Source organism: Pan troglodytes, chromosome 1 (genome assembly GCF_028858775.2).
Source record: "Pan troglodytes isolate AG18354 chromosome 1, NHGRI_mPanTro3-v2.0_pri, whole genome shotgun sequence".
Taxonomy (NCBI): domain Eukaryota; kingdom Metazoa; phylum Chordata; class Mammalia; order Primates; family Hominidae; genus Pan; species Pan troglodytes.
Genome location: NC_072398.2, coordinates 65,334,183 through 65,356,885, shown reverse-complemented (window position 1 = coordinate 65,356,885; position 22,703 = coordinate 65,334,183). Strand labels below are relative to the sequence as shown.

The following is a 22,703-nucleotide window of genomic DNA, read 5'->3' as shown; positions in this document are numbered from 1 at the left end:
GTTCAAGACCAGCCTGGCCAACATGGTAAAATCTCGTCTCTGTTAAAAATACAAAAATTAGCTGGGCGTGGTGGCAGGCATCTGTAATCCCAGTTACTTGGGAAGCTGAGGCAGGAGAATTGCATGAACCCGGGAGGCAGAGGTTGCAGTGAGCCAAGATTGCACCACTGCACTCCAGCCTGGGTGATAGCATGAGACCCTGTCTCAAAAGAAAAAAAGAAAAGAATAAAGAAAGTATGGAATAAAATGCTAGATTTGAAGAGGAAAAGGACAGGTTGGTAGCAGGACTGGCTATATAATTTGTGGGGCTCAGTGCAAAATGAAAATAGAAGTCCCCTTGTTCAAAAATTAAGAAGTTTAAGGTAGCAACAGCAAAGCATTAAACCAAGCATGAGGCTCTTCTGAGCATGGGGCCCTGTGTGACTTCATAGGTCACACACTCATAAAGCTCACCCTGGTCAGAAGTTGAGATGTCAGTAAAAAGGAAAAGGAATGATCCATTCCCTGTGATGTTTTCCTACCTCTATGCCATCCTTACCTATGTACTCATCAGGTGTGACCATCTCTCAAGGGGGCACCATTGTGCCAGTGAGCTGAGACACAGACACTGGCTCTAGTCTATGGAGGAAGGAGCATGAGAAGGAGGTTGCATTCTACCAGTGGCGGGAGAGTAGGATGGAGCTGAAGGCTTTCTGAACTGATCTAGGAGAGAGAGCATGAACTTGGGAACTCTGCAACTTTCTAGCAGTGTAGTAAAGTTATTTAACCTCTCTGAATCTCATTTTTTCATTGCCGTAAAATGGTGATATCTACCTCTCAGGGTTACTGTGTGGATTACAGATAATGTGGAAAATGCCTAGCACTGTGGCTGGTATGCAGTGGAAGCTCAAGATATATTGTACATATGGTCATTTTTGTAAGTGCAGAGATACACTGAGGATGAGTGAAAAAGACTTCAAGTCTCAGATAGGGTGGAGGATCTCAGAATGCTTGAAGAGCCTTGTAAGAACTGGCTGCCTCTCTTGAGTCCCTCCTTAGTTCCTGAGTGCTTTGGAATCGTTTAAAACTCACAATTGCATCTTCTTCCCAAACAGGATGAGGAGCAATCTGTGGGAAGTCAGTGCACAGTAGAGTTCAGTCTTCCAACGCTGAAAATTTGCCAACTTTCACCCACACTGCGGAGATGAGAAAGCAGCTGTGGGCAGACAGTAGAGTAAGCTGTGGGGTCTCTGGAACACGTTACGCTTACAGATGTTCCATTGTTCCCATGAGATTTTGTACTTTGTCTGTTTTATCCAGGTTTGTTTCCATAATATACGAAGGAGACAGCCAAAACCATTTTATGTAGTTTTCCTACTTTGTTTTGATTTATTTGTTATTGTTTACAGTATTATCTCCAATAACAACAATGGAATTTCCTTTCCTACTAATCTGGCCTGTTTCCATTTTGCCTGTTTATTTTCATTTCCTTTTTTTGGACTGAAATCTCTACATGACTCTGATTTGTTTATTTCCTTGTGTGTATGTGTCAGCATCATTTATTAGTGTGTCCACTCAGAGGAACTTTGTTTATTAATTATGTAGGTTTTGTTTCCTGGTTCCTAATGGGAGGGTATTAAGTGCTCTATGTTTCTAAGTACTTCACGATGGTTTTGGTTATCAGTTTCTTCATCACTGCTCTCTGCAAGTAGATGGGCTTACTCTCCATGGCTTACAGATGGAGCATGGGAAGCCCCAGAGCAGAGAAGTAACTCCTCTGCAGATGATGATTTTCTTAAATCCGCTGACCCGTCACTCCTGCCACTCGTATAGATTTCAATTTCCACTTACTTTTATTTGGGTAGTGGGTTAAGTGAGCATAACACCTGTGTTTTGCAGACATAATTCCTTGAAGACATTTCCATGAAAACCAGCCTGTTGTTAACGAATGAGCAATATCGTCTTGCATTATAAGCTGCTTGGGGGTGTGTGATGAATGTTAGACTTATCCCTTTTTTGTGAAGAACTTACAGCCCACTAAGTTAATACAAAAGTTAAAAGGAAGAGGTAACCTGACTTTTACATCTGTTACTTGAATATATAAGATCTGCTGCCTCCTTTTCAATGGATTGTCATGATTTACTAAATGATTGAATTAATGATTCATAAAACATTTATTTAGTACTTACTCTGTGTGTGATACTATCTCTAGTCTCAAGATGCTTATAAGGCTAGAAGGCGAAAATAGAATTGAAAGCAAATAAATATAATAAGGTGTTACAGGTGACATGATAGAAGTTTGTCTAGAGTACATAGAGTAACAAAGGAGGGAGGCCTGTATTCTCTTGGGATGGGGATTGGAGAGAAGGTGTCACAAACAAAGGCTATAGGCACCAGATGTATCTGGGGTCCATAGATACTTTCAAATGGCTGAAACAGTGGCTGAGGAGGCAGCAGTGCATGCATGAGGTGGGAGAAGGGAGGTGGAGAAAGCCAGACACAAAGATCCTTGGATGCTGTGTGAAGGAATTTGGGTTTTATTCTTTAGGAAAAGTTTTAGGCAGATGAAACATCAGTAACAGTTTTGCTTTTTAGAAAAATTACACCAAGAATAGACTCAAGGAGACTTGAATGGAGGCAAGGAGACTCTTCTGATAATATGGGGCTGAGCCAGGCAAGATATGATGAGATTCTGAGCAAGCCAGTGGTGGATGGAAAGATGTCAAAGAAGTAGACCTTGTAAAATTGGTATCAATTTTTAAATAATATCTTACAGTAACTGTTAGCAAAACCAAGGCCCAAGAAAGTGCATAGCCAGTGAATATCAAAGGGATCTTCCTCTGCCTTCATTGCAGTTTAGAAACACAATTATTGTGGCATTTCAGACACTACGTTGTAATACATCATATTGTTAATACTTGTTTACAATCTTTCTGTCCTGAGGCTCTAAGTTCTTAAGGTTAACAGCCAAACTACTGAATTATTTGTGTATGCCTAGCATGGAGCCTCATATACACAAGTGCATAATAGATGTTTGAAGAGTAAAACTCTTGACATCATAGCCAGTGCTTCTTCCACATGGAGCACTTGGCATGGAAATATGAAAACATCACTCAGGTTTGCCTGACAGCCACCCATTTCCATCACTCCCCCTGAGAGCACCAAAGCCAAATGATGAGCAGGTATAACAGGCAGATGATGGCTTGCACTTTGCTTTAAAATTTGTATCAGTTTGCCATTATCAGAATGCATTCTTACCTCCCAAAGCCTGCATTAAAATACCAATAATGAATATTTAGAATATAAAAGTGGCCATAAAAGTTGATGCCTATTATGATACTGTCTTTAATGGTCTCACTAGTCAGAAGTCAAGCATGATAATTTGCTTCGATGTCTCTTTTAATGTTACCCATTGTTTTAACCTGGATCACACTTTATTCTTCCACACAGATCCGTAATGCCTCCTGCCTGCCTCTTTCAAGATGGAGGTGAAACCTGTGGGAGAACCTACTCAAGAGGTGTCTAAATTCAAACTTTCCACCAAGGTAGAAAGCACGGGACACTGGCTGGTGGAAGATCATGTTCGAATATGGGAAGTTTTAAAGACAGAGGAGGTAAGATGACTCTAAATGACACAGTTGGTGAAATGTTGGATTTGTTTATACCTGAGACTATAATTCTTCGTGTAGCCAGCCCCACAGGCCAGCTTGGCAAATCTTTATTCAGGGGCTGTAGGCACAGCCATGACTGGAGAACAAGTAAGTCAGGAGCATGTCCTTTGCACATTAATGACTACACAGTGATTCAGGCCAAGGAGGCTGCACTGAAAGCCAGCGCTTAAAAAATGATGATCTAAGGCTCATATGCATATAATCTGCACTTTAGCCTCAGGTATCAGCAGTGTAGCTGTGGGTATCCCGCTAGCTACATTCTTTCTCAAGGCTGCCCTTCTGTGACTTCCCTCTCTCAAGCCTATTGTTGTTGAAGTTTCATTTGACTTATATAAAATGCTGATATTTGCATGCATATTTGTGGGGGGGGGTGTGTGTGAGAGAGAGAAAGAGAGAGAGAGGGGACGGGGAGAGAGAGAGAGAGAGATGCTATTATTCTTTCAATGGAAATTATAAATTAAAGCTTTTATTTTTATTATGCGTTTGAGGTAAAATACATATTGGCAAGATATTGAAAACCATTTCCATATAGGCATGAAGAGGTATAAAAGGAAGATTGGAAAAGAGAATGGAGTTATTAACCAGATCATGGAAAGGCCTAATTTCCCTGAGCTTGGGTTGTGACCATCTTTTCAGCTCAGCAAATAAAATTAAAGCTAGAGGTTTTTATGTTTTTGTTTTTTTGGAGACAGGATCTTGCTCTTCTGTCCAGGCTAGAGTGCAGTGGCACAGTCATAGCTTACTGCTGCCTGGAACTCCTGGGCTCAAGTGATCCTCCTGTCTCAGGCTCCCAAGTAACTAGGACTACAGGTCACACAACACCACACCTGGATAATTTTTAAATTTTTTGTAGAGATGAGACTCTCGCTATGTTGCCCAGGCTGGTCTTGAAGGCCTAGCCTCAAGCAATCCTCCTGCCTCTGCCTTCCAAAGCACTGGGATTACAGGTGTGAGTGACTGTGCCCAGCCCCAAAAGCTAGAGGTTTTAATACATGGGAAAGAGCATCTCAGAGAGAGGTACCAAAGCAAGAACTTCGAAACAACTAAGATAGCATAGAAACGTAATAGGGAAAACAGAGAACACTTTGTCAATGGTATTTTGGCTACCAGAAAGACCAGCAGCTGTTTTCTGAGAGGCTTACCTGGGTGATATTCATTATCTTGGGTAGTTGTCTAGGGTCTGGTCCTTAGCTTACATGCTTGGAAATTTTATTTTCTCATGTATCCAACAGAACTTTCTGGGGCAAACTCACATGAATTAAGTTTATGCAACTAATATATAAAAAGAAAATGGCAATTCCTTAATTGATAAAGACAAATAGAAGAGTTTTATCTTCTGGAATACTCAATTTAAAATGTTTAGCACACATTCTCCTTGTAGGCAAACCTAATGGGAAATCAAATAATGCTGAGAAAGTTGATTCCTAAGGATGGAATCATAACAAGTGGAAATATATAAATTCCTTGTTTGACAGCATGAGGCTAAGTATATTGGTATGGCTCTTTGGTTCCAAGTAACAGAAATTGACTAAATTAAGGAGAATGAGAAATTGCTGGAGGATGTTGAGAAGCTTACAGAATTGGTGAGAAGTTTGGAGAACTAGGCTTGGAAATAAGACAGGAACCAAGTCAGTAGAAACTGCTCAGGGTGCCAATCCTGGCACAAATTCTAAACTGGTCCCTTCCCCTCCATATTCTCATATTCTGCTCAGGATGCAAAGCTGTGGGAGAGAGGAGCTCATTGCCAAGTTTAGTTGCATGCCTTTCTTTTGGTTACTCTGTGAAGAGAAAGAGGAATCTTCCATGGGAAATTATTATACCAACTCCTCACTACACTTGTGTTTAAAATTCAAATTCCTAATATTGACACATTATGACAATTCCAATCCAAGGAAGTAACCTAACAACTAGTTTTGAACATGTAAAATCCAGCAGAAGCAAATACAAACCTTCTCTATAGGGATATACTTGCACAACAGACTTTTTTTTTTTTTAAAGAAATAAACTCCACAGGTGGTAGATGAAGTCTTTGTGTATCTTACCTGACAGGTCCAAGATAAGATGAGATGAGTGTTGTGCTGAGGGCACAAAATTTAAGGAAGCACTCACTCTTAGGTTTATGCCCTGTACTTGCACAAAATTGAGAGTGAGTGTATCCTTAAATTTTGCACCCTAGGCTTGATGCTTGTCTCACTCCAGTCCTGGCCCTGTCATAAATCTGAATTTGGTGTTTATCATTTTTATGCATATTTCAGTATTTATACTACATGCATGTGGATCTATATATTCAATATACAGTATTGATTTACATCTTGTAAATTTTATATAAGCCTTGTACTGTACATCTACTTCTACAGCTTGTTTTTTTGTTTCTATTTTTATGCTGACATATGTAGTTTCACTTTATTCATGTTTAACTGCTGTTTATATTATTTTAATATAGTCAAATTTATTTCTCCATTCTCTTGTTGATTAACTTTTAGTTTTCTTTCAATGCAATTGGCAGTATAATACATTTTTCCTCGTGAACATATGCTAGAGTTTTTTCTAGCATAGACACCTGGAAGTGGCATGCTGAGTTGTAAAGTATGAATACCTTTAGTTTTGCTAGATATTACTAGATCAGCTCTGAAATGAGGCCATGAGTTTGTATCTCTGTTAGCAGCATATGAAAGTTCACCCATTCTATATCCTCACCTGTTATTGGTATTGACAGACCTTTAAATATTGGCCAGTCTGTTTGTTTTGAAATGGGACCTTGTTGTAACACAAATTTCCCTGAATTCTTGTGGCATTGAGCATCTGTTCACATGGATATTGGCCATTTAGTTTTCTGTGAATTATCTGTTCTTATCCTTTGCTTGTTTCTTTTCATTGGGTCATTTGTCTATCCTTGTTGATTTCTGGAAACTAATGTTTTGTTTACTAAACAATCCTTTTTATTGATTTCATGCACTAAAACAATATTTTCCCACTCCTAAATTTTTGTTTTAAATTTTAATTTGGTAAAATTTATCAGTCTTCTTTTCTCCTTATGGTTTGTGTTTTTTCTGCTTTAAGAAATTATTTCTGACCTCATGATGATAAAGATATTCTCCTGTGTTTCCTAAAAGTTCTAAAAGTTCTAAATGTTTGCTTTTATTTGCTTAGTATTTATTTCACAATCTGAAATAGGGATATGTGTTTTTTCCATATGGATAATTAATTATCTAGTGTCACTTTTGAATGTTATTATTTCTTCTTCAGTTTATAATGCTATTTTTCATGTATCATGTTTCTATAGATATCCTGTCTGTGGATATGATACTCATTTAACTATTCTAGCTCTAAAAAAAGCCCCGAGTATCCAGTAGGGAATGTTTCTCTGCTGACCTATTGATCTTCAAGATTATCTTGGTTGTTTTTGGAAACTGTATTTTCCATATGGATTTAGGATGAGCTTGTTCAGTTCTGAAGATATGAAGAAAAATTAAGCAGAAACTTGTTGGGAATTTGATTTGGATTTCAGTAAATTTGTTGACTGATTTGGAGAGTATCAACATTTTTATATTCAATGACTATCTTGTCTTCTTTTTGACTTTAAAGGTTATGCTTTAATATTTCATCCTTAATGTCTCACCAATATTTTATCCTACATTCTTTTGCTGTAGGATTTTGATAACTAAGGCTAAAGAAGTTCCTTCAATTCATTTTTTTTTGCTAAGTGCTCATTTTTTAACATTATAGTATTTGATACCTACAAAATAATACACATGCAAGTTATGGATTATAATATTGTGGAATCACAAATACTTGTGAGTCCACAACCAACTTAAGAAACAGTTTGTTGAGTCTATATGTGAACTGTTTCACCTACTATCTCTTTGATTTCTTTCCCTGCAAAGGTACCCATCTTCCTGAAAGTTGTGTTTAATCATCCTTTTGCTTTTTAAAAGTCTTTACTGCATATGTGTATCCTCAAACAATACTGTTGAGTTATACACACACACACATGCACACACATATATACACCTACATATGTATGTATATATAAACACATATATATTTATATATATGGTGTCTTTGGTGACTCACTTCTTTTACTCAACATTATGTTTATAAAATTTTTAAGATTCAGCCACAAAAATATATATAGTAATACTTCATTAATTTTCACTATTGTACAATATGCCATTGTGTGGTTATATCATGATTAATTATTCATCGTTATGTGGATGAACATTTAAGTTATTTATAGTTTTTTGCCATGACGAACAATGCTGATATGAACATACTATACATGTATTTTTTTTTTTTTTTAGTTTTCTTATTTTTTTTTAATATACTTTAAGTTCTGGGATACATGTACAGAACATGCAGGTTTGTTATACAGGTATACATATGCCATGGTGGTTAGCTGCACCCATCAACCTGTCACCTACATTAGGTAGTTCTCCTAATGTTATCTCTCCCCTTGCCCCCCATCCCCCAACAGGACTCGGTGTGTGATGTTCCCCTCCCTGTGTCCATGTGTTCTCAAGTTCTCATTGTTCAACTCCCACTTATGAGTGAGAACATGCAGTGTTTGGTTGTCTGTTCCTGTGTTAGTTTGCTGCGAATGATGGTTTCCAGCTTCATCCATGTCCCTGCAAAGGACATGAACTCATCTTTTTTTTATGGCTGCATTGTATTCCATGGTGTATATGTGCCACATTTTCTTTTTCCAGTCTACCATTGATGGGCATTTGGGTTGGTTCCAAGTCTTTGCTATTGTGAATAGTGCTGCAATAAACATACATGTGCATGTGTCTTTATAGTATAATGATTTATGATCCTTTGGGTATATACCAAGTAATGGGATTGCTGGGTCAAATGGTATTTCTGGTTCTAGATCCTTGAGGAATCACCACACTGTCTTCCACAATGGTTGAACTAATTTACACTTCCACCAACAGTGTAAAAGCATTCCTGTTTCTCCACATCCTCTCCAGAATCTGTTGTTTCCTGACTTTTTATTGATGGCCATTCTAACTGGTGTGAGATAGTATCTCATTGTATACAATGACCCCTGATGATGAGCTTTTTTTCATGTTTTTTGGCCGCATAAATGTCTTCTTTTGAGAAGTATCTGTTTATATCCTTTGCTCAATTTTTGATGGGGTTGTTTGTTTTTCCTTGTAAATTTATTTAGGTTCCTTGTAGATTCTGGATATTAGACCTTTGTCAGACGGAGAGATTGCAAAACTTTTCTCCCACTTTGTAGGTTGCCTGTTCATTCTGATGATAGATTCTTTTGCTGTGCAGAAGCTCTACATTTATTGATTTGCATATGTTGAACCAGTCTTGCATTCCAGGGATGAAGCCAACTTGATTGTGATGGATAAGCTTTTTGATGTGTTGCTGGATTCGGTTTGCCAGTATTTTATTGAGGATTTTCACATCGATGTTCATCAGGGATATTGGCCTGAAGTTTTCTTTTTTTGTTGTGTCTCTGCCAGGTGTTGGTATCAGGATAAGGCTGGCCTCATAAAATGAGTTAGGGAGGAGTCCCTCTTTTTCTGTGATTTAGAATAGTTTCAGAAGGAATGGTGCCAGCTCCTCTTTGTACCTCTGGTGGAATTAGGTTGTGAATCCATCTGGATCTGGGCTTTTTTTGATTGGTAGGTTATTAATTACTGCCTCAATTTCAGAACTTGTTATTGGTCTATTCAAGGAGTTGACTTCTTCTGATTTAGTCTTGAGAGGGTGTATGTGTCCAGGAATTTCTTCTAGATTTTCTAGTTTATTTGTGTAGAGGTTTTTATAATATTCTCTGATGGTAGTTTGTATTTCTGTGGGATCAGTGGTGATATCCCCTTTATCATTTTTTATTGTGTCTATTTGATCCTTTTCTCTTTTCGTCTTTATTAGTCTGGCTAGTGGTCTATCTATTTTGCTAATCTTTTCAAAAAACCAGCTCCTGGATTCATTGATTTTTTGTGTCTCTATCTCCTTGAGTTCTGCTCTGATCTTAGTTATTTCTTGTCTTCTACTAGTCTTCTACGAGCTTTTGAATTTGTTTGCTTCTCTAGTTCTTTTTTTTTTTTTTTTTTTTTTTTTTGAGACGGAGTCTCGCTCTGTTGCCCCAGCTGGAGTGCAGTGGCACGATCTCGGCTCGCTGCAAGCTCTGCCTCCTGGGTTCACACCATTCTCCTGCCTCAGCCTCCGGAGTAGCTGGGACTACAGGTGCCCGCCACCACGTCCAGCTAATTTTTTATATTTTTAGTAGAGTTGGGGTCTCACTGTGTTAGCCAGGATGGTCTCGATCTCCTGACCTCATGATCTGCCTGCCTCGGCCTCCCAAAGTGCTGGGATTACAGGCGTGAGCCACCTTTTATTTGTAATGTTAGTATGTTGATTTTAGATCTTTCCTGCTTTCTCCCGTGGGCATTTAGTGCTATAAATTTCCCTCTAAACACTGCTTTAAATGTGTCCCAGAGATTCTGATACATTGTATCTTTGTTCTCACTGGTTTCAAAGGACTTATTTATTTCTGCCTTTATTTGGTTATTTACCCAGTAGTCATTCAGAAGCAAGTTGTTCAGTTTCCATGTAGTTGTGTGGTTTTTAGTGAGTTTCTTAATCTTGAGTTCTAATTTGATTGCACTGTGGTCTAAGAGACCATTTGTTATGATTTCAATTCTTTTACATTTGCTGAGGAATGTTTTACTTCCAATTATGTCGTCAATTTTAGAATAAGTGCTATGTGGTACTGAGAAGAATGTATATTTTGTTTATTTGGGGTGGAGAGTTCTGCAGATGTCTATTAGGTCCGCTTGGTCCAGAGCTGAGTTCAAGTCCTGAATGTCCTTGTTAATTTTCTGTCTCATTGATCTGTCTAATACTGACAGTGGGTTGTTAAATCTCCCACTGTTATTTTGTGGGAGTCTAAGTCTCATTGTAGGTCTCTAAGAACTTGCTTTATGAATCTGGGTGCTCCTACATTGGGTGCATATATATTTAGGATAGCCATCTCTTCTTGTTGCATCAATCCCTTTACCATTATGTAATGCCCTTCTTTGTGTTTTTTGATCTTTGTTGGTTTAAAGTCTGTTTTATTAGAGACTAGGATTGCAACCCCTATGTGTGTCTTTACATGTGAGATGGGTCTCCTGAATACAGCACACCTATAGGTCCTGACTCTTTATCCAATTTTCCAGTCTGTGTCTTTTAATTGGGCATTTAGTCCATTTACATTTAAGGTTAATATTGTTATGTGTCAATTTGATCCTGTCATCATGATGCTAGCTGGTAATTTTGCACATTAGTTGATGCGGTTTCTCCATAGTGTCGTTGGTCTTTATATTTTGGTATGTTTTTGCAGTGGCTGGTACAGGTTTTTCCTTTCCATATTTACTGCTTCCTTCAGGAGCTCTTGTAAGGGAGGCCTGGTGGTGACAAAATCCCTCAGCATTTGCTTGTCTGTAAAGGACTGTATTTCTCTTTCACTGATGAGCTTAGTTTGGCTGGATATGAAATTCTGGGTTGAAAATTCTTTTCCTTAAAAATGTTGAATATTGGTCCCCACTCTCTTCTGGATTCTAGTGTTTCTACAGAGAGATCCACTGTCAGTCTGATGGGCTTCCCTTTGAGGGTAACCTGACCTTTCTCTCTGGCTGCCCTTAAATTTTTTTCTTCATTTCAACCTTGGTGAATCTGATGATTATGTGTCTTGGGGTTGCTCCTCTTGAGGAGCATCTTAATGGTGCTCTCTGCATTTCCTGAATTTGAATGTTGGCCTGTCTTGCTAGGTTGGGGAAATTCTCCTGGATAATATCCTGAAGTGTGTTTTCCAACTTGGTTCCATTCTCCCCATCGCTTTCAGGTACACCAATCAAACGTAGGTTTGGTCTTTTCACATAGTCCCATATTCTTTGGAGGCTTTGTTCATTCCTTTTCATTCTTTTTTCTCTAATCTTGTCTTCACTCTTTATTTCATTAAGTTGATCTTCAATCTCTAATATCCTTTCTTCTGCTTTATTGATTCAGCTATTGATACTTGTGTATGCTTCATGAAATTCTTGTGCTGTGTTTTTCAGCTCTATCAGGTCATTTATGTTCTTCTCTAAACTGGTTATTCTAGTTAGCAGTTCCTGTAACCTTTTTGAAGGTTCTTAGCTTCCTTGCATTGGGTTAGAACATGCCCCTTTAGCTGGAGGAATTTGTTATTACCCACCTTCTGAAGTCTACTTCTGTCAATTCATTAAACTCATTCTCCATCCAGTTTTGTTCCCTTGCTGGTGAGGAGTTGTGATCTTTTGGAGGAGAAGAGGCATTCTGGTTTTTGGAATTTCAGCATTTTTGGGCTGGCTTCTCCTTATCTTCTTGGATTTATCTACCTTTGATCTTTGATGCTGATGACCTTTGGATGGGGTTTTTGCGTGGGCATCCTATTTGTTGATGTTGATGTTATTTCTTTCTCTTTTTTAATTTTCCTTCTAACAGTCAGGTCCCTCTTCTGCAGGTCTTCTGGAGTTTGCTGGAGGTTCACTCTAGACTCTGTTTGTCTGGGTATCACCAGTGGAGGCTGCAAAATAGCAAAAGTTGCTGCCTGCTCCTTGCTCTGGAAGCTTCGTCCCAGAGGGGCACCTGCCAGGTGCCAGCCAGAGCTCTCCTGTATGAGGTGTCTGTCATCCCCTGCTGGGAGGTGTCTCCCAGTTAGGAGGCATGGGGGACAGGAACCCACTTGAGGAGGCAGGCTGTCCCTTAGTGGAGCTTGAGCATTGTGCTGGGAGATCTGCTGCTCTCTTCAGAGCTGGCAGGCAGGAATGTTTAAGTCTGCCGAAGCTGCACCCACAGCTGCCCCTTCCCCCAGGTGCTCTGTCCCAGGGAGATGGGAGTTTTTTCTGTACACCCCTGACTGGGGCTGCTGCCTTTCTTTCAGAGATACCCTGCCCAGAGAGGAGGAATCTGGAGAGGCAGTCTGGCTACAGCGGCTTTCCTGAGTTGTGGTGGTTTCCACCCAGTCCGAACTTCCCAATGGCTTTGTTTACACTGCGAGGGGAAAAGTGCCTATTCAAGCCTCAGTAATGGTGGATGCAAGCTTGAGGGTCCCAGGTTGACCTCAGACTGCTGTGCTGGCAGTGATAATTTCAAGCCAGTGGATCTTAGCTTGCTGGGCTCTGTAGGGGTTTGACCTGCTGAGTGAGACCACTTGGCTCCCTGGCTTCAGCTTGCTTTAAAGGGGAGTGAATGGTTCTGTCTCGCTGGGGTTCCAGGCACCACTAGGGTATGAAAAAAAACTCCTGCAGCTAGCTCAGTGTCTGCCCAAATGGCTGCCCAGTTTTGTGCTTGAAACCCAGGGCCCTGGTGGTGTAGGCACCTAAGGGAATTTCCTGGCCTGTGGGTTGCAAAAACTGTGGGAAAAGCTTAGTATCTGGGCCAGAGAGCACCATCCCTCATGGCACAGTCCTTCACAGCTTTCCTTGGCTAGGGGAGGGAGTTCCCTGACCCCTTGCACTTCCCAGGTAAGCTGATGCCCCACCCTGCTTATGCTCACTCTCCATGGGCTGTACTCACTGCCTGACCAGTCCCAGTGAGATGAACTGGGTACCTCAGTTGGAAATGCAGAACTCACCCACCTTCTGCATTGGTCTTGTTGCGAGCTGCAGACTGGAGCTGTTCCTATTCGGCCATCTTGCCAGATCCCCACATACTACACATATCTTATTTTTGCCCATATGTAAGAGTTTTTCCAGGTTAATAGCTATTAGGTGAATTTTGAGTTGATATGTGCAAGTTCTCTTCTTCAAGTTATTGCCAAACTGTTTTCCAAAATGGTGGTACCAATTTATGCTCTTATCCACAGTGCATAAGAGTTTCCCCTATTCCCTATCCTTGTCAATTCTTGGAATTGTCAGATTTCTTAATTTTTTTTTTTTTGAGATGGAGTCTCACTCTGTCACCAGGCTGGAGTGCAGTGGCACAATTTGGGCTCACTGCAACTTCCACCTCCTGGTTTCAAGCGATTCTCCTGCCTCAGCCTCCTGAGTAGCTGGGACTACAGGTGCACGCCACCACGCCCAGCTAATTTTTGTATTTTTAGTACAGACGGGGTCTCACCATGTTGGCCAGGATGGTCTCGATCTCTTGACCTCGTGATCCGCCCACCTCGGCCTCCCAAAGTGCTGGGATTACAGGTGTGAGCCACCGTGCCCAGCCCAGATTTCTTAATTTTTAAAATCTAGATGATATAAAATAGAATCTCATTCTTTGCTCATCAATTCTTTATGCATCTCAGCTCGAGAACACTTTTTTTTTTCCTTTGTACTTATTATTCTGAGGGTCTAACAGTAACACATCTCTTTCTCTCTTTCTCTCTCTCTCTCTCTCTCTCTCTCTCTCTCCCCTTTCCTCTCTTTGGCCTTAAGATGTCTTTATTTTGTGTGCTTCTCAGAGTGATAGTTTAGATGACTATAGAATTATAGTTCTTTGAGTACATTGGAAATTTTCCATTGTCCTCTGCCTTCCATTGCACTGGAAGGGGAGCTAGCATAAAGTTTAACTTGTATTATTTTGAATGTAACATCTTTTCTCTATAACTGTTTAGATCATCTCTAAATTTTTTGCTGTCCTGAAGTTTCATTCTTCTGTTTTTCCATGTGGGTTTCCTTTTATTTAACATTTTGGGGTACGAGGGCTTCTCAAATAGATGAATTGATGTCTTTCATCCGTCTGGAAATATCTCCAATTTTTTTCTTTTGAAATTTTACCTCATTCTCCTTTTGTAACTCTAGCAAGATTTATGTTTGCTTCTCTCACTCTCTGCTTATGTCCCTTAACCTCTCTTTTAGAGTTACTATCTTTTTCCTCTCTGAGTTGCATTCTTATTAATCTTAGGCCTGCCTTCCAATTCCGTAATTCTCTCTTCAGCTTTAATCTGTCCTTTAACTCAATCATTGATTTTTAAATTTCACTTATTGTATTATTTACTTCTAGAAGTTTTGTTTTGTTCTTTAAAAATCTTCTAGTCATTTTTTCAATGTCTTGCTTCCTATTTATATTTTTATTTTTTCAAGACATATTTGTCAAGAACTGTGAAGGCTATGAGATTTTAATTTTTTAAAATCCACAGTTTTGTGGATGTTGAAAGAAGACATGAGACTCTTGGCTAAGAGCAAAAGACTTTATTACTCACAGCAAGAGCAGCAGCCAGAGTGTCAACATGTTTGTTTTGGTTTTCTATGTTCCAATTCCTAGAAATGGGCCTAGATAGATACCTGCACAGGAAGGGAACATTGACCTTGGGAAACTTGCCATTTTATAGTAGGTAATAAACAAGCTGGCATTTTGTTTAAGGGGGAAGTATTAGCTCATCTCTCAAGTTTTCTTGCTACAAGCCCAATCCTGAAAAATAATCTGGGTAAAGATCAGCCAGGGCCTTGAATTTTTGGCATATATAGCAAGACATGTAGGAACAAGAGAGATCCATGGAGTAGTGTTGCCTAACAATATTAAATATAGTGATTTTGTATTCTGAGTGTGGTAATTCTAAAAACTGTGGGTCTCAGTGTACTATCTGTTGTTTCTTTTGGCTCTTGAACATGGTGTTTTGTTTCTTTGTGAGTTTTGTGATTTTTGACAGTGGGTTCATTTTTTTTTTTTTTTCTTGGAAAGAAGGAAATTTTCTCCAGAGAGAATTTGCATTTGCCTCTGGGAGCACTACCAACGGGAAACTACTTGAAAATAAATTCTTAGCTTGATGTTTTTCAGACCACTTAATGTGTCTACAGGCTAGAAATCTACAGATGGGCATGCTTGTGGTAGTAAATTCTAAGGAGAAAATGACTCCCTCTCTCTACCCCTCCTCAGCATCATATATAAAGATAGTCAACTTTCCTTGTATTGTCACAGAAGATATAGTATTACTAGCTCACCTTGATGCTGAGGGAATCACATTTTAGGGTCTCAGTTTTATGCAGTGGGGATTTCCTGTTAGATTCTCTCCCATAAGCTAACCTTGGGCTTTGTATATTGTTCCCTACTTGCTTTAAGGTAACAAGTCCTATGTTGGTTAGAGTAACATTAATGCTGTAACAAATACAGTATAAAATTTAAGTAGCTTAACATAATAAAAGTTTATTTCTCAATCATATAATAGTCCAATTTAGGTGTTTCTGGTGGGAGTGCCCCTGTTCTCCATGTGATAATTTAGGGACCAAGGCTACTTTCTTCTTGAAGCTCCACCATCCTCTGGGACCTGGGAATCTTTTGTATTCACCAGGCAATTCACAAAAAAAGAGGTTGAAGAAGACACACCCAATTCTTAACTCTCTTTGACCAGACATGCATTGTATTAGTTTACCTTCTATGACTGAGAATTAGTCCTGTTGTTCCATACAGATGTGAGGGATGTGTGATGGGGAGATGTAATCTCTGGCTGAGCTGCTACTTACCAGTGATGACTCAATACTATGGAAAGTGAAATACAAATTGAATTTTGGTGGGCAGTTAAGTGTCACAGAAAACAAAGTTTAAATTTACCTGGTTTGGCCAATGACGTCTGAATGGAAGCTGACTTCAATGCCTATCTGTGGGTTCTGCTTTCATTTACGTTTTGGCTTTTAAGAGTTCTTAATTTTTTGCCAGCCTGTCATGTATTAAAAAAGATATTTTAGTTTTATTTTATCAAGTTTTTGTTTGTTTGTTTGTTTGTTTTAGTTATTTGTAGTGGGAGAGTGAACTAGGGTATTTAGTCCACTGTACTGCTGGAACTGAGTCCTACACACTCCTGTGAATTATTTAGAAATGTGATCTTAAAAGCTGAAAGTCTATTTTTTTAAACTTACCTTTTGAAAATTACTTAACTTGGTCAGAAAGTGGCATCTAGATAATGTTGAATTTCTATTTTTTGGCCATATTTAGTTAATTTTTTGGCCATATTTAGTTAAGTGCCTGCTTGCACATGAATATTCGTAACCGACATCTTGTAATCATTTAAAAGTTTTATGTAGTCACAAATCAGTTTGTCAAGTATATTTAAAATGAAAATATTATTTTCATTTTCAATGTAGTGATTAACTGTAACTATTCTATGCCTTTAAAATTCAAATATTTAAAATTTAAACGATAAATAATACCTATATGTAGTAGAAAATAATGAAATCTTTATTAAAGGGTTAAGTATGACAAATATCTTTATATAATTTCAGTACCTTTTTAAAAAAAATGAGCAAGGAAGCAATGGGAGAATTGGACATGTTTTGTGGTGATGTGTTCAATTTTTTGATTGGTGATTACATGGGTGTACGTATTTGTCAAAACTCATTCAACTATACATTTAAAATGGACATATTTTATTATATGTAAATGATACCTCAACAAAGTTGATCTTAAAAAACAGACAATGGGATGAGGGAATAGAATTAAATAAATAAATCAGTCATTGCCATACAGTGTGCTGTAATAAGTGTCCACAGGTATTTCGAGAGCTTAGAGCATGTAATCCAGCATGAGTATGGGCACTCATAGGTGTGCATGTCAAGGAAAGGAAGCTTCTCACTGAGCTGATAGTTGAGTTCATTCTTTTTTTTTTTTTTTTTGACACAGAGTTTTGCTCTTGTTGCCCAGGCTGGAGTGCAATGGCGCAATCTCGGCTCACTGCAACCTCTGCCTCCCGGGTTCAAGCGAGTCTCCTGCCTCAGTCTCCTGAGTAGCTGGGATTACAGGTGCCTGCCACCATGCCCAGCTAATTTTTTGTATTTTTAGTAAAGACAGGGTTTCACCATGTTGGCCAGGCTGGTCTTGAACTCCTGCCCTCAGGTGACCCACCCGTCTCGGCCTCCCAAAGTGCTGGGAATAAAGGTGTGAGCCACTGCGCCCGGCCTGAGTTCATTTTTTTTTTTTTTCTTTGAGATGGAGTCTTGCTCTGTCGTCCAGGCTGGAGTGCAACTTTGACCTCCCCGGTTCGCTTAAAGGAAAGGTAGAAACTAGCCTGGCAAATGGAATTTTTGAAGGGAAATTGGATCAAATATTTCTGGGTCAGGGAAAACTGTAAAGGGGAGTGTTAGAGAGAATGTCCTACCATTTAGAGCATCTGTAGCAGAAGAGGAATGGCAAGAGATGAAGCCAAGAGGAAACAAATAATGAAAGTCTTCACGTCTCTTACTTAGAAACTTAGGAAGTATCCTGTGGGCACTGCGCAGTCAATGAAAGGTTTTTGGCAGGCTAGTGACATGTTCAGATTTGTTTTTAGAAATGCTAGTCTGTCAGACATGTTTAGGATGGCCGAAAATACTTCAAAACCTCTCTAGCCCAGATTGCTGTCTCTCTTCTCTGTCCACACTATGCTAGCCAGTGCTCAAGTAGTGATTATTTGGGGTTGTTCTTTTTTTCATGATAGTAATTCTTCCTCTCCAACTAGACTGTCTGTCCTTGAGACCAGGCCTCTTAGTCTTCTTCTTTTTAAAAAATTTATATTCCCATACTGATAGGTCACCCCCTTAGTCTTAATTCTACTTCACTTATGACTCCCAAAGCACTGGTACTACTAGACACAGGTTGAAATAAATATTTGATGATTGACTGATGAATTATTTTCATTATTTAATGGTAATACCCTGTTTCTCTAAATTGTAACATCAAGCAGAATGTTGTCATCTTTGGGTACTAAGGTGATTCATTTGACTCACCATTGGATAACACTTAGTTGGGTGGTTTTTTTTTTTTTTTTTTTTTGTATTGCTGATTGAATTTGCACGGAGTCATCCACTATGCACTGGACTTATCTATGTTCAATGTTTTACAAGAATACCACAACGATATGCAATGTTCTCTATGGCTATCGAACAGAGATGTTCTCTACGTGAAATTAAACTGGTGAATGTCTGTATGGAGACTGGACATATGACCTCTTCTCTATCCAGCTCAGGAATGGGGCTTCACATTGTAAAATCACATTCTTGGAGGAGGAAATAGTAAGTGTTCATCATGCATGCTTTGGAGATTAAATCATACACATCTGAGAGACAGGAAGAGAGAAGTTTTTAAAAACTGGATGGCAATTTAGGCAAGCAGTGGGAGTGTATTGTATTAAACTGTGAAAAGCCAGCTATTTGCTGAATTGTGGTTTGATGACAGAGCTAGGGTCCTTCTTTATGATTCTGAATGAATTTCTATTTCACTCTGCCACAAATTTTCATATGAGGCAAAGGGATAGAAATTTACTTTCTAGGAAGTTATTAATATATAAAAATGCTTTGATATATGAATCTCTGAGATGGGTAAAATAGACATATCAGTAGTGAGAAATGGAATATTGAGACTGAATAATATTCTGTTGGGTTTACAAGAAAAAGAAAATATCATTTATTGAGCATCTATTCTGTGTCAGGAACTGCACTTGGTGCTTTCATATTTATTAATATATTTGTCACAGCCATAGGTACATTTTCATTTTACTCATAAGGATTATGAAGATTAGAGGTTAAGGCACATGCTCAAATATACATAGCTGTTTGGTGGCAGAGTAAGATTGAAATTCATTTGTCTCTCATTTGTCTTTGTTCTATAATCTCCTCATGAAGCAAACTACCAAAATTGTTAAATCACTCTAATTTTACATTTAGTTTTCTTGTCCAGACCATAACCATTCCTGGCCAGGGCATCAACTTCAGCTCAATAACTGGTACCAATCTTGCTCTGTTAGACCTTGGCTCTGCAATGCCCATGTGAACAAATACCAGTGTGCCCATTGAGTCATAATCTTCTTCCATTCCTCAAAGTGCTGGCTCAGTTGGTGTGGCTAGACTTCTATCTCAGTTCTCCTATATATCATCTGTCTTAGCCAGTTGGACTGCCACAATGAAATAGCACAGACTGGGTGGCTTATAAACGATAGAATTTTTTTTTTTTTTTGAGACGGAGTCTCGCTCTTGTCGCCCAGGCTGGAGTGCAGTGGCACGATCTCGGTTCACTGCAAGCTCTGCCTCCTGGGTTCACACCATTCTCCTGCCTCAGCCTCCAGAGTAGCTGGGACTACGGGCGCCTGCCACCATGCCCGGCTAACTTTATATATATTTTAGTAGAGACGGGGTTTCACCGTGTTAGCCAGGATGGTCTCGATCTCCTGACCTTGTGATCCACCCGCCTTGGCCTCCCAAAGTGCTAGGATTACAGGCATGAGCCACCGTGCCCAGCCAACAATAGAAATTTCTCTCTCACAGCTCTGGAGGCTGGGAGTCTGACATCAGGATGCCAGCATATTTGGGTTCTGGTGAGGTTCCTTCTCTGAGTTACAGATGGTGTCTTCTCAATGGGTCCTCATGTGGCAGAAAACGTTGGAGAGCTCTTTGGGGTCCCTTTTATAAGGGCATGAATCCCATTCATGAAGACTCCACCCTCATGACCTTATTGCCTCCCCAAAGCTCTGCCTCCTAATATCATCACACTGAGGGGGTTCTGTTTTCAACCTAACAAAGTTTGGGAACACAAACATTCAGTCCATAGTAGGACCCAGTTTCTCAGAGAGACTGTACCTATTTAAATGGTGCCCTTAACTCCATCCTATTTAAATAGAACTTAGAACTCTGTTAGGCTCCATGTAGCTCTGTCTTCTGCATAATTGAGCTCTGTTCCACTTACCCCAAGCTATTAATTGGGGTCTAATTGTAAACAGTCTGTTTGGAACCTGGCTATTTTTACCCAATCCCTGAACTCCTGTTGCTTTCTTGGATATGAAAGCTTGCCAGAATCACATCAGAGTTTTCCTATGCCCTTGTTTTGTGTTCCTTCTGAGCTTGGTTAGTCACGTGCAGCCATAAGAGATACAAGAGAGGCTCAGGAAAAAACAAAGGTTATTACACTTGCAGGTCCTAGAGAGAGGAGATATTCTGCATGGGAAGACACGACTGTGGTCATGAGGCAGAAGACAGGAGTGAGTGGGAAGCTTAGATTACTTCTGTATTGGGGTTTTTGAGGAAAAGGCATGCCAGGGCAGGGAGAATGTTTGGGATTGGTTAGTTTGAACACTTTTGGTGGGTTTTGGGCTATAGGAGTAGTTTCTAGTTGCCTAGTACCTGGCCCTGGGATGATTAAGGCAGATAAATACTGTCTCCTGAAGTATCCAGGCCAAACAGAGGAGATAAGGCTCTTGCTTGGTTAATTTGCACATCAAAGGTATGCTCTCTGACCTTTGTTATCTTTAAGAATTAGCTAGCCCAGGGAAGGCAGTCTCTCCCAGTTGTAAAGTTTTTAAAGACGTCAAAACATCATAATATACAGAAAATTAAAAAATATTTACAATACAGTCCTTGGGACACATCTTACCAAACAGCCTGCTACTACCATGGGACACATACCTCTAGTCAGGGAAGTCTCTCCAGCTCCAGTTTGTCAACTGTCTTATTCTTTTCCATTGGCCCTTGTTGCCAGTCTCAAGATTCCTTGTGATTAAGACCACCTGAATATGACATGATGCATTTAATAAGTTTCTTAGTCTAAACTAAAGGTGGATACTGAGGATATTAAAGCTTTCATTATGGTTAAATTTCACTGTTGGTATTAGAATGTGCTCAAGTATCACCTCTTCCAGGAAGACATCCTTGATTTTTCTGGTCAGGGTTAGTGACCCTCCTGTGTGGTACTGTAATATCTCTGCATATCTATCTTATAAGACTCATCACATTAATGGTACACACATACCTCGTGGATACCTGGTTTGTTTCCAGACCACCTCAGTAAAGCAAATATTGCAATAAAGTAAGTCACATAAATTTTTTTTTGTTTTCCCAGTGCATATAAAAGTGATGTCTACATTATACTGTAGGCTATTAAGTGTGCAAGAGCATTATATCTAAAAAGTACATATCTTAATTTAAAAATACTGTATTTCTAAAAAATGCTAATGATCATTTGAGCCTTCAGCAAGTCATAATCTTTTTGCTGGCAGAGGGTCTTGCCTCAATGTTGATGGCTGCCGGCTGATCAGAGTGGTTGGTTGCTGAAGGTTGCAGTGGCTGTGTTTCTTAAAATAAGACATTAATGAAGTTTGTCATATCCATTGACTCTTCTTTTCTTGAAAGATTTCTCTGTAGCATGCAATGTTGTTTGATAGCATTTTACTCACAGTAGAACTTCTTTCAAAACCAAAGTCAGGCTGAGCATGGTGGCTCCCACCAGTCATCCCAGCGCTGTGGGAGGCTGAGGTAGGAGGATTGCTTGAGGCCAGGAATTTGAGACTAGCCTGGGCCATATAGCAAGATCCAGTCTCTGCAAAAAAAAAAAAAACAAAACAAAAAACCTGGGTGTGGTGGTGTGTGCATGTAGTCCCAGCTACTCAGGAGGCTGAGGTGAGAGGCTTGCATGAACCTCAGCAATCCTCACTCAGGAGGCTGTAGTGAGGTATGATTGCACCACTGCACTCCAGCCTGAGCAAGAGAGCAAGACCCTATCTTTAAAAAACAAACAAAAATGAAGTCAGTCCTCCCAAACCCTGCTGCTACTTTATCAACTAAGTTTATGTAATATCTAAATCCTTTGTTGTCATTTCACCACATTCGCAGCCCATTCCTCAGGAGTAGATTCCATCTCATCTCAAGAAACCACAGTCTTTGCTTATCTATAAGAAGTCACTCGTTGTCCATTCAAGCTTACTGTGAGATTGCAGCAATTTAGCCTATCTTTGGGCTCCACTTCTAATTCTAGTTCTCTTGCTATTTCCATTGCACTGGCAGTTGCTTCATCCATTGAAGTCCTGCACCCCTCAAAGTCATTCATGAGGGTTGAAATCAACCTCTTTTAAACTTCTGTTAATGTTGATATTTTGACCTTCTCTCATGAATTATGAATGTTCTTAATGACATCTAGAATGGTGAATCCTTTCCAAAAGATTTTCAATTTACTTTCCTAGATCCATCAGAGGAATCATTATCTATGGCAGCTATAGCCTTATGAAATATATTTCTTAACTAATCAAACTTGAAAGACAAAATTACTCTCTGACCTATGAAATGAAATGGATATTGTGTTATGAAATGCTGTGAAATGGATATTGTGTTAGCAGGCATGAAAACAACAATCTCCTTGCACATCTCTGGC

General features: G+C 39.4%; 1 protein-coding gene across 4 annotated transcripts in view; it reads left to right on the top strand.

The window, feature by feature from the left end:
* Positions 1-22,703, top strand: part of RGL1 (ral guanine nucleotide dissociation stimulator like 1) — a 291,692-nt gene that overhangs the window by 102,709 nt on the left and 166,280 nt on the right. For all 4 annotated transcript variants that reach the window (XM_016933982.4, XM_016933977.4, XM_016933978.4 and 1 more), the window contains one exon: positions 3,430-3,593. In XM_016933982.4, the coding sequence (XP_016789471.1) occupies positions 3,462-3,593 (132 nt within the window). In that variant the 5' untranslated portion in view covers positions 3,430-3,461. The remainder of the gene's footprint in view (positions 1-3,429; positions 3,594-22,703) is intronic.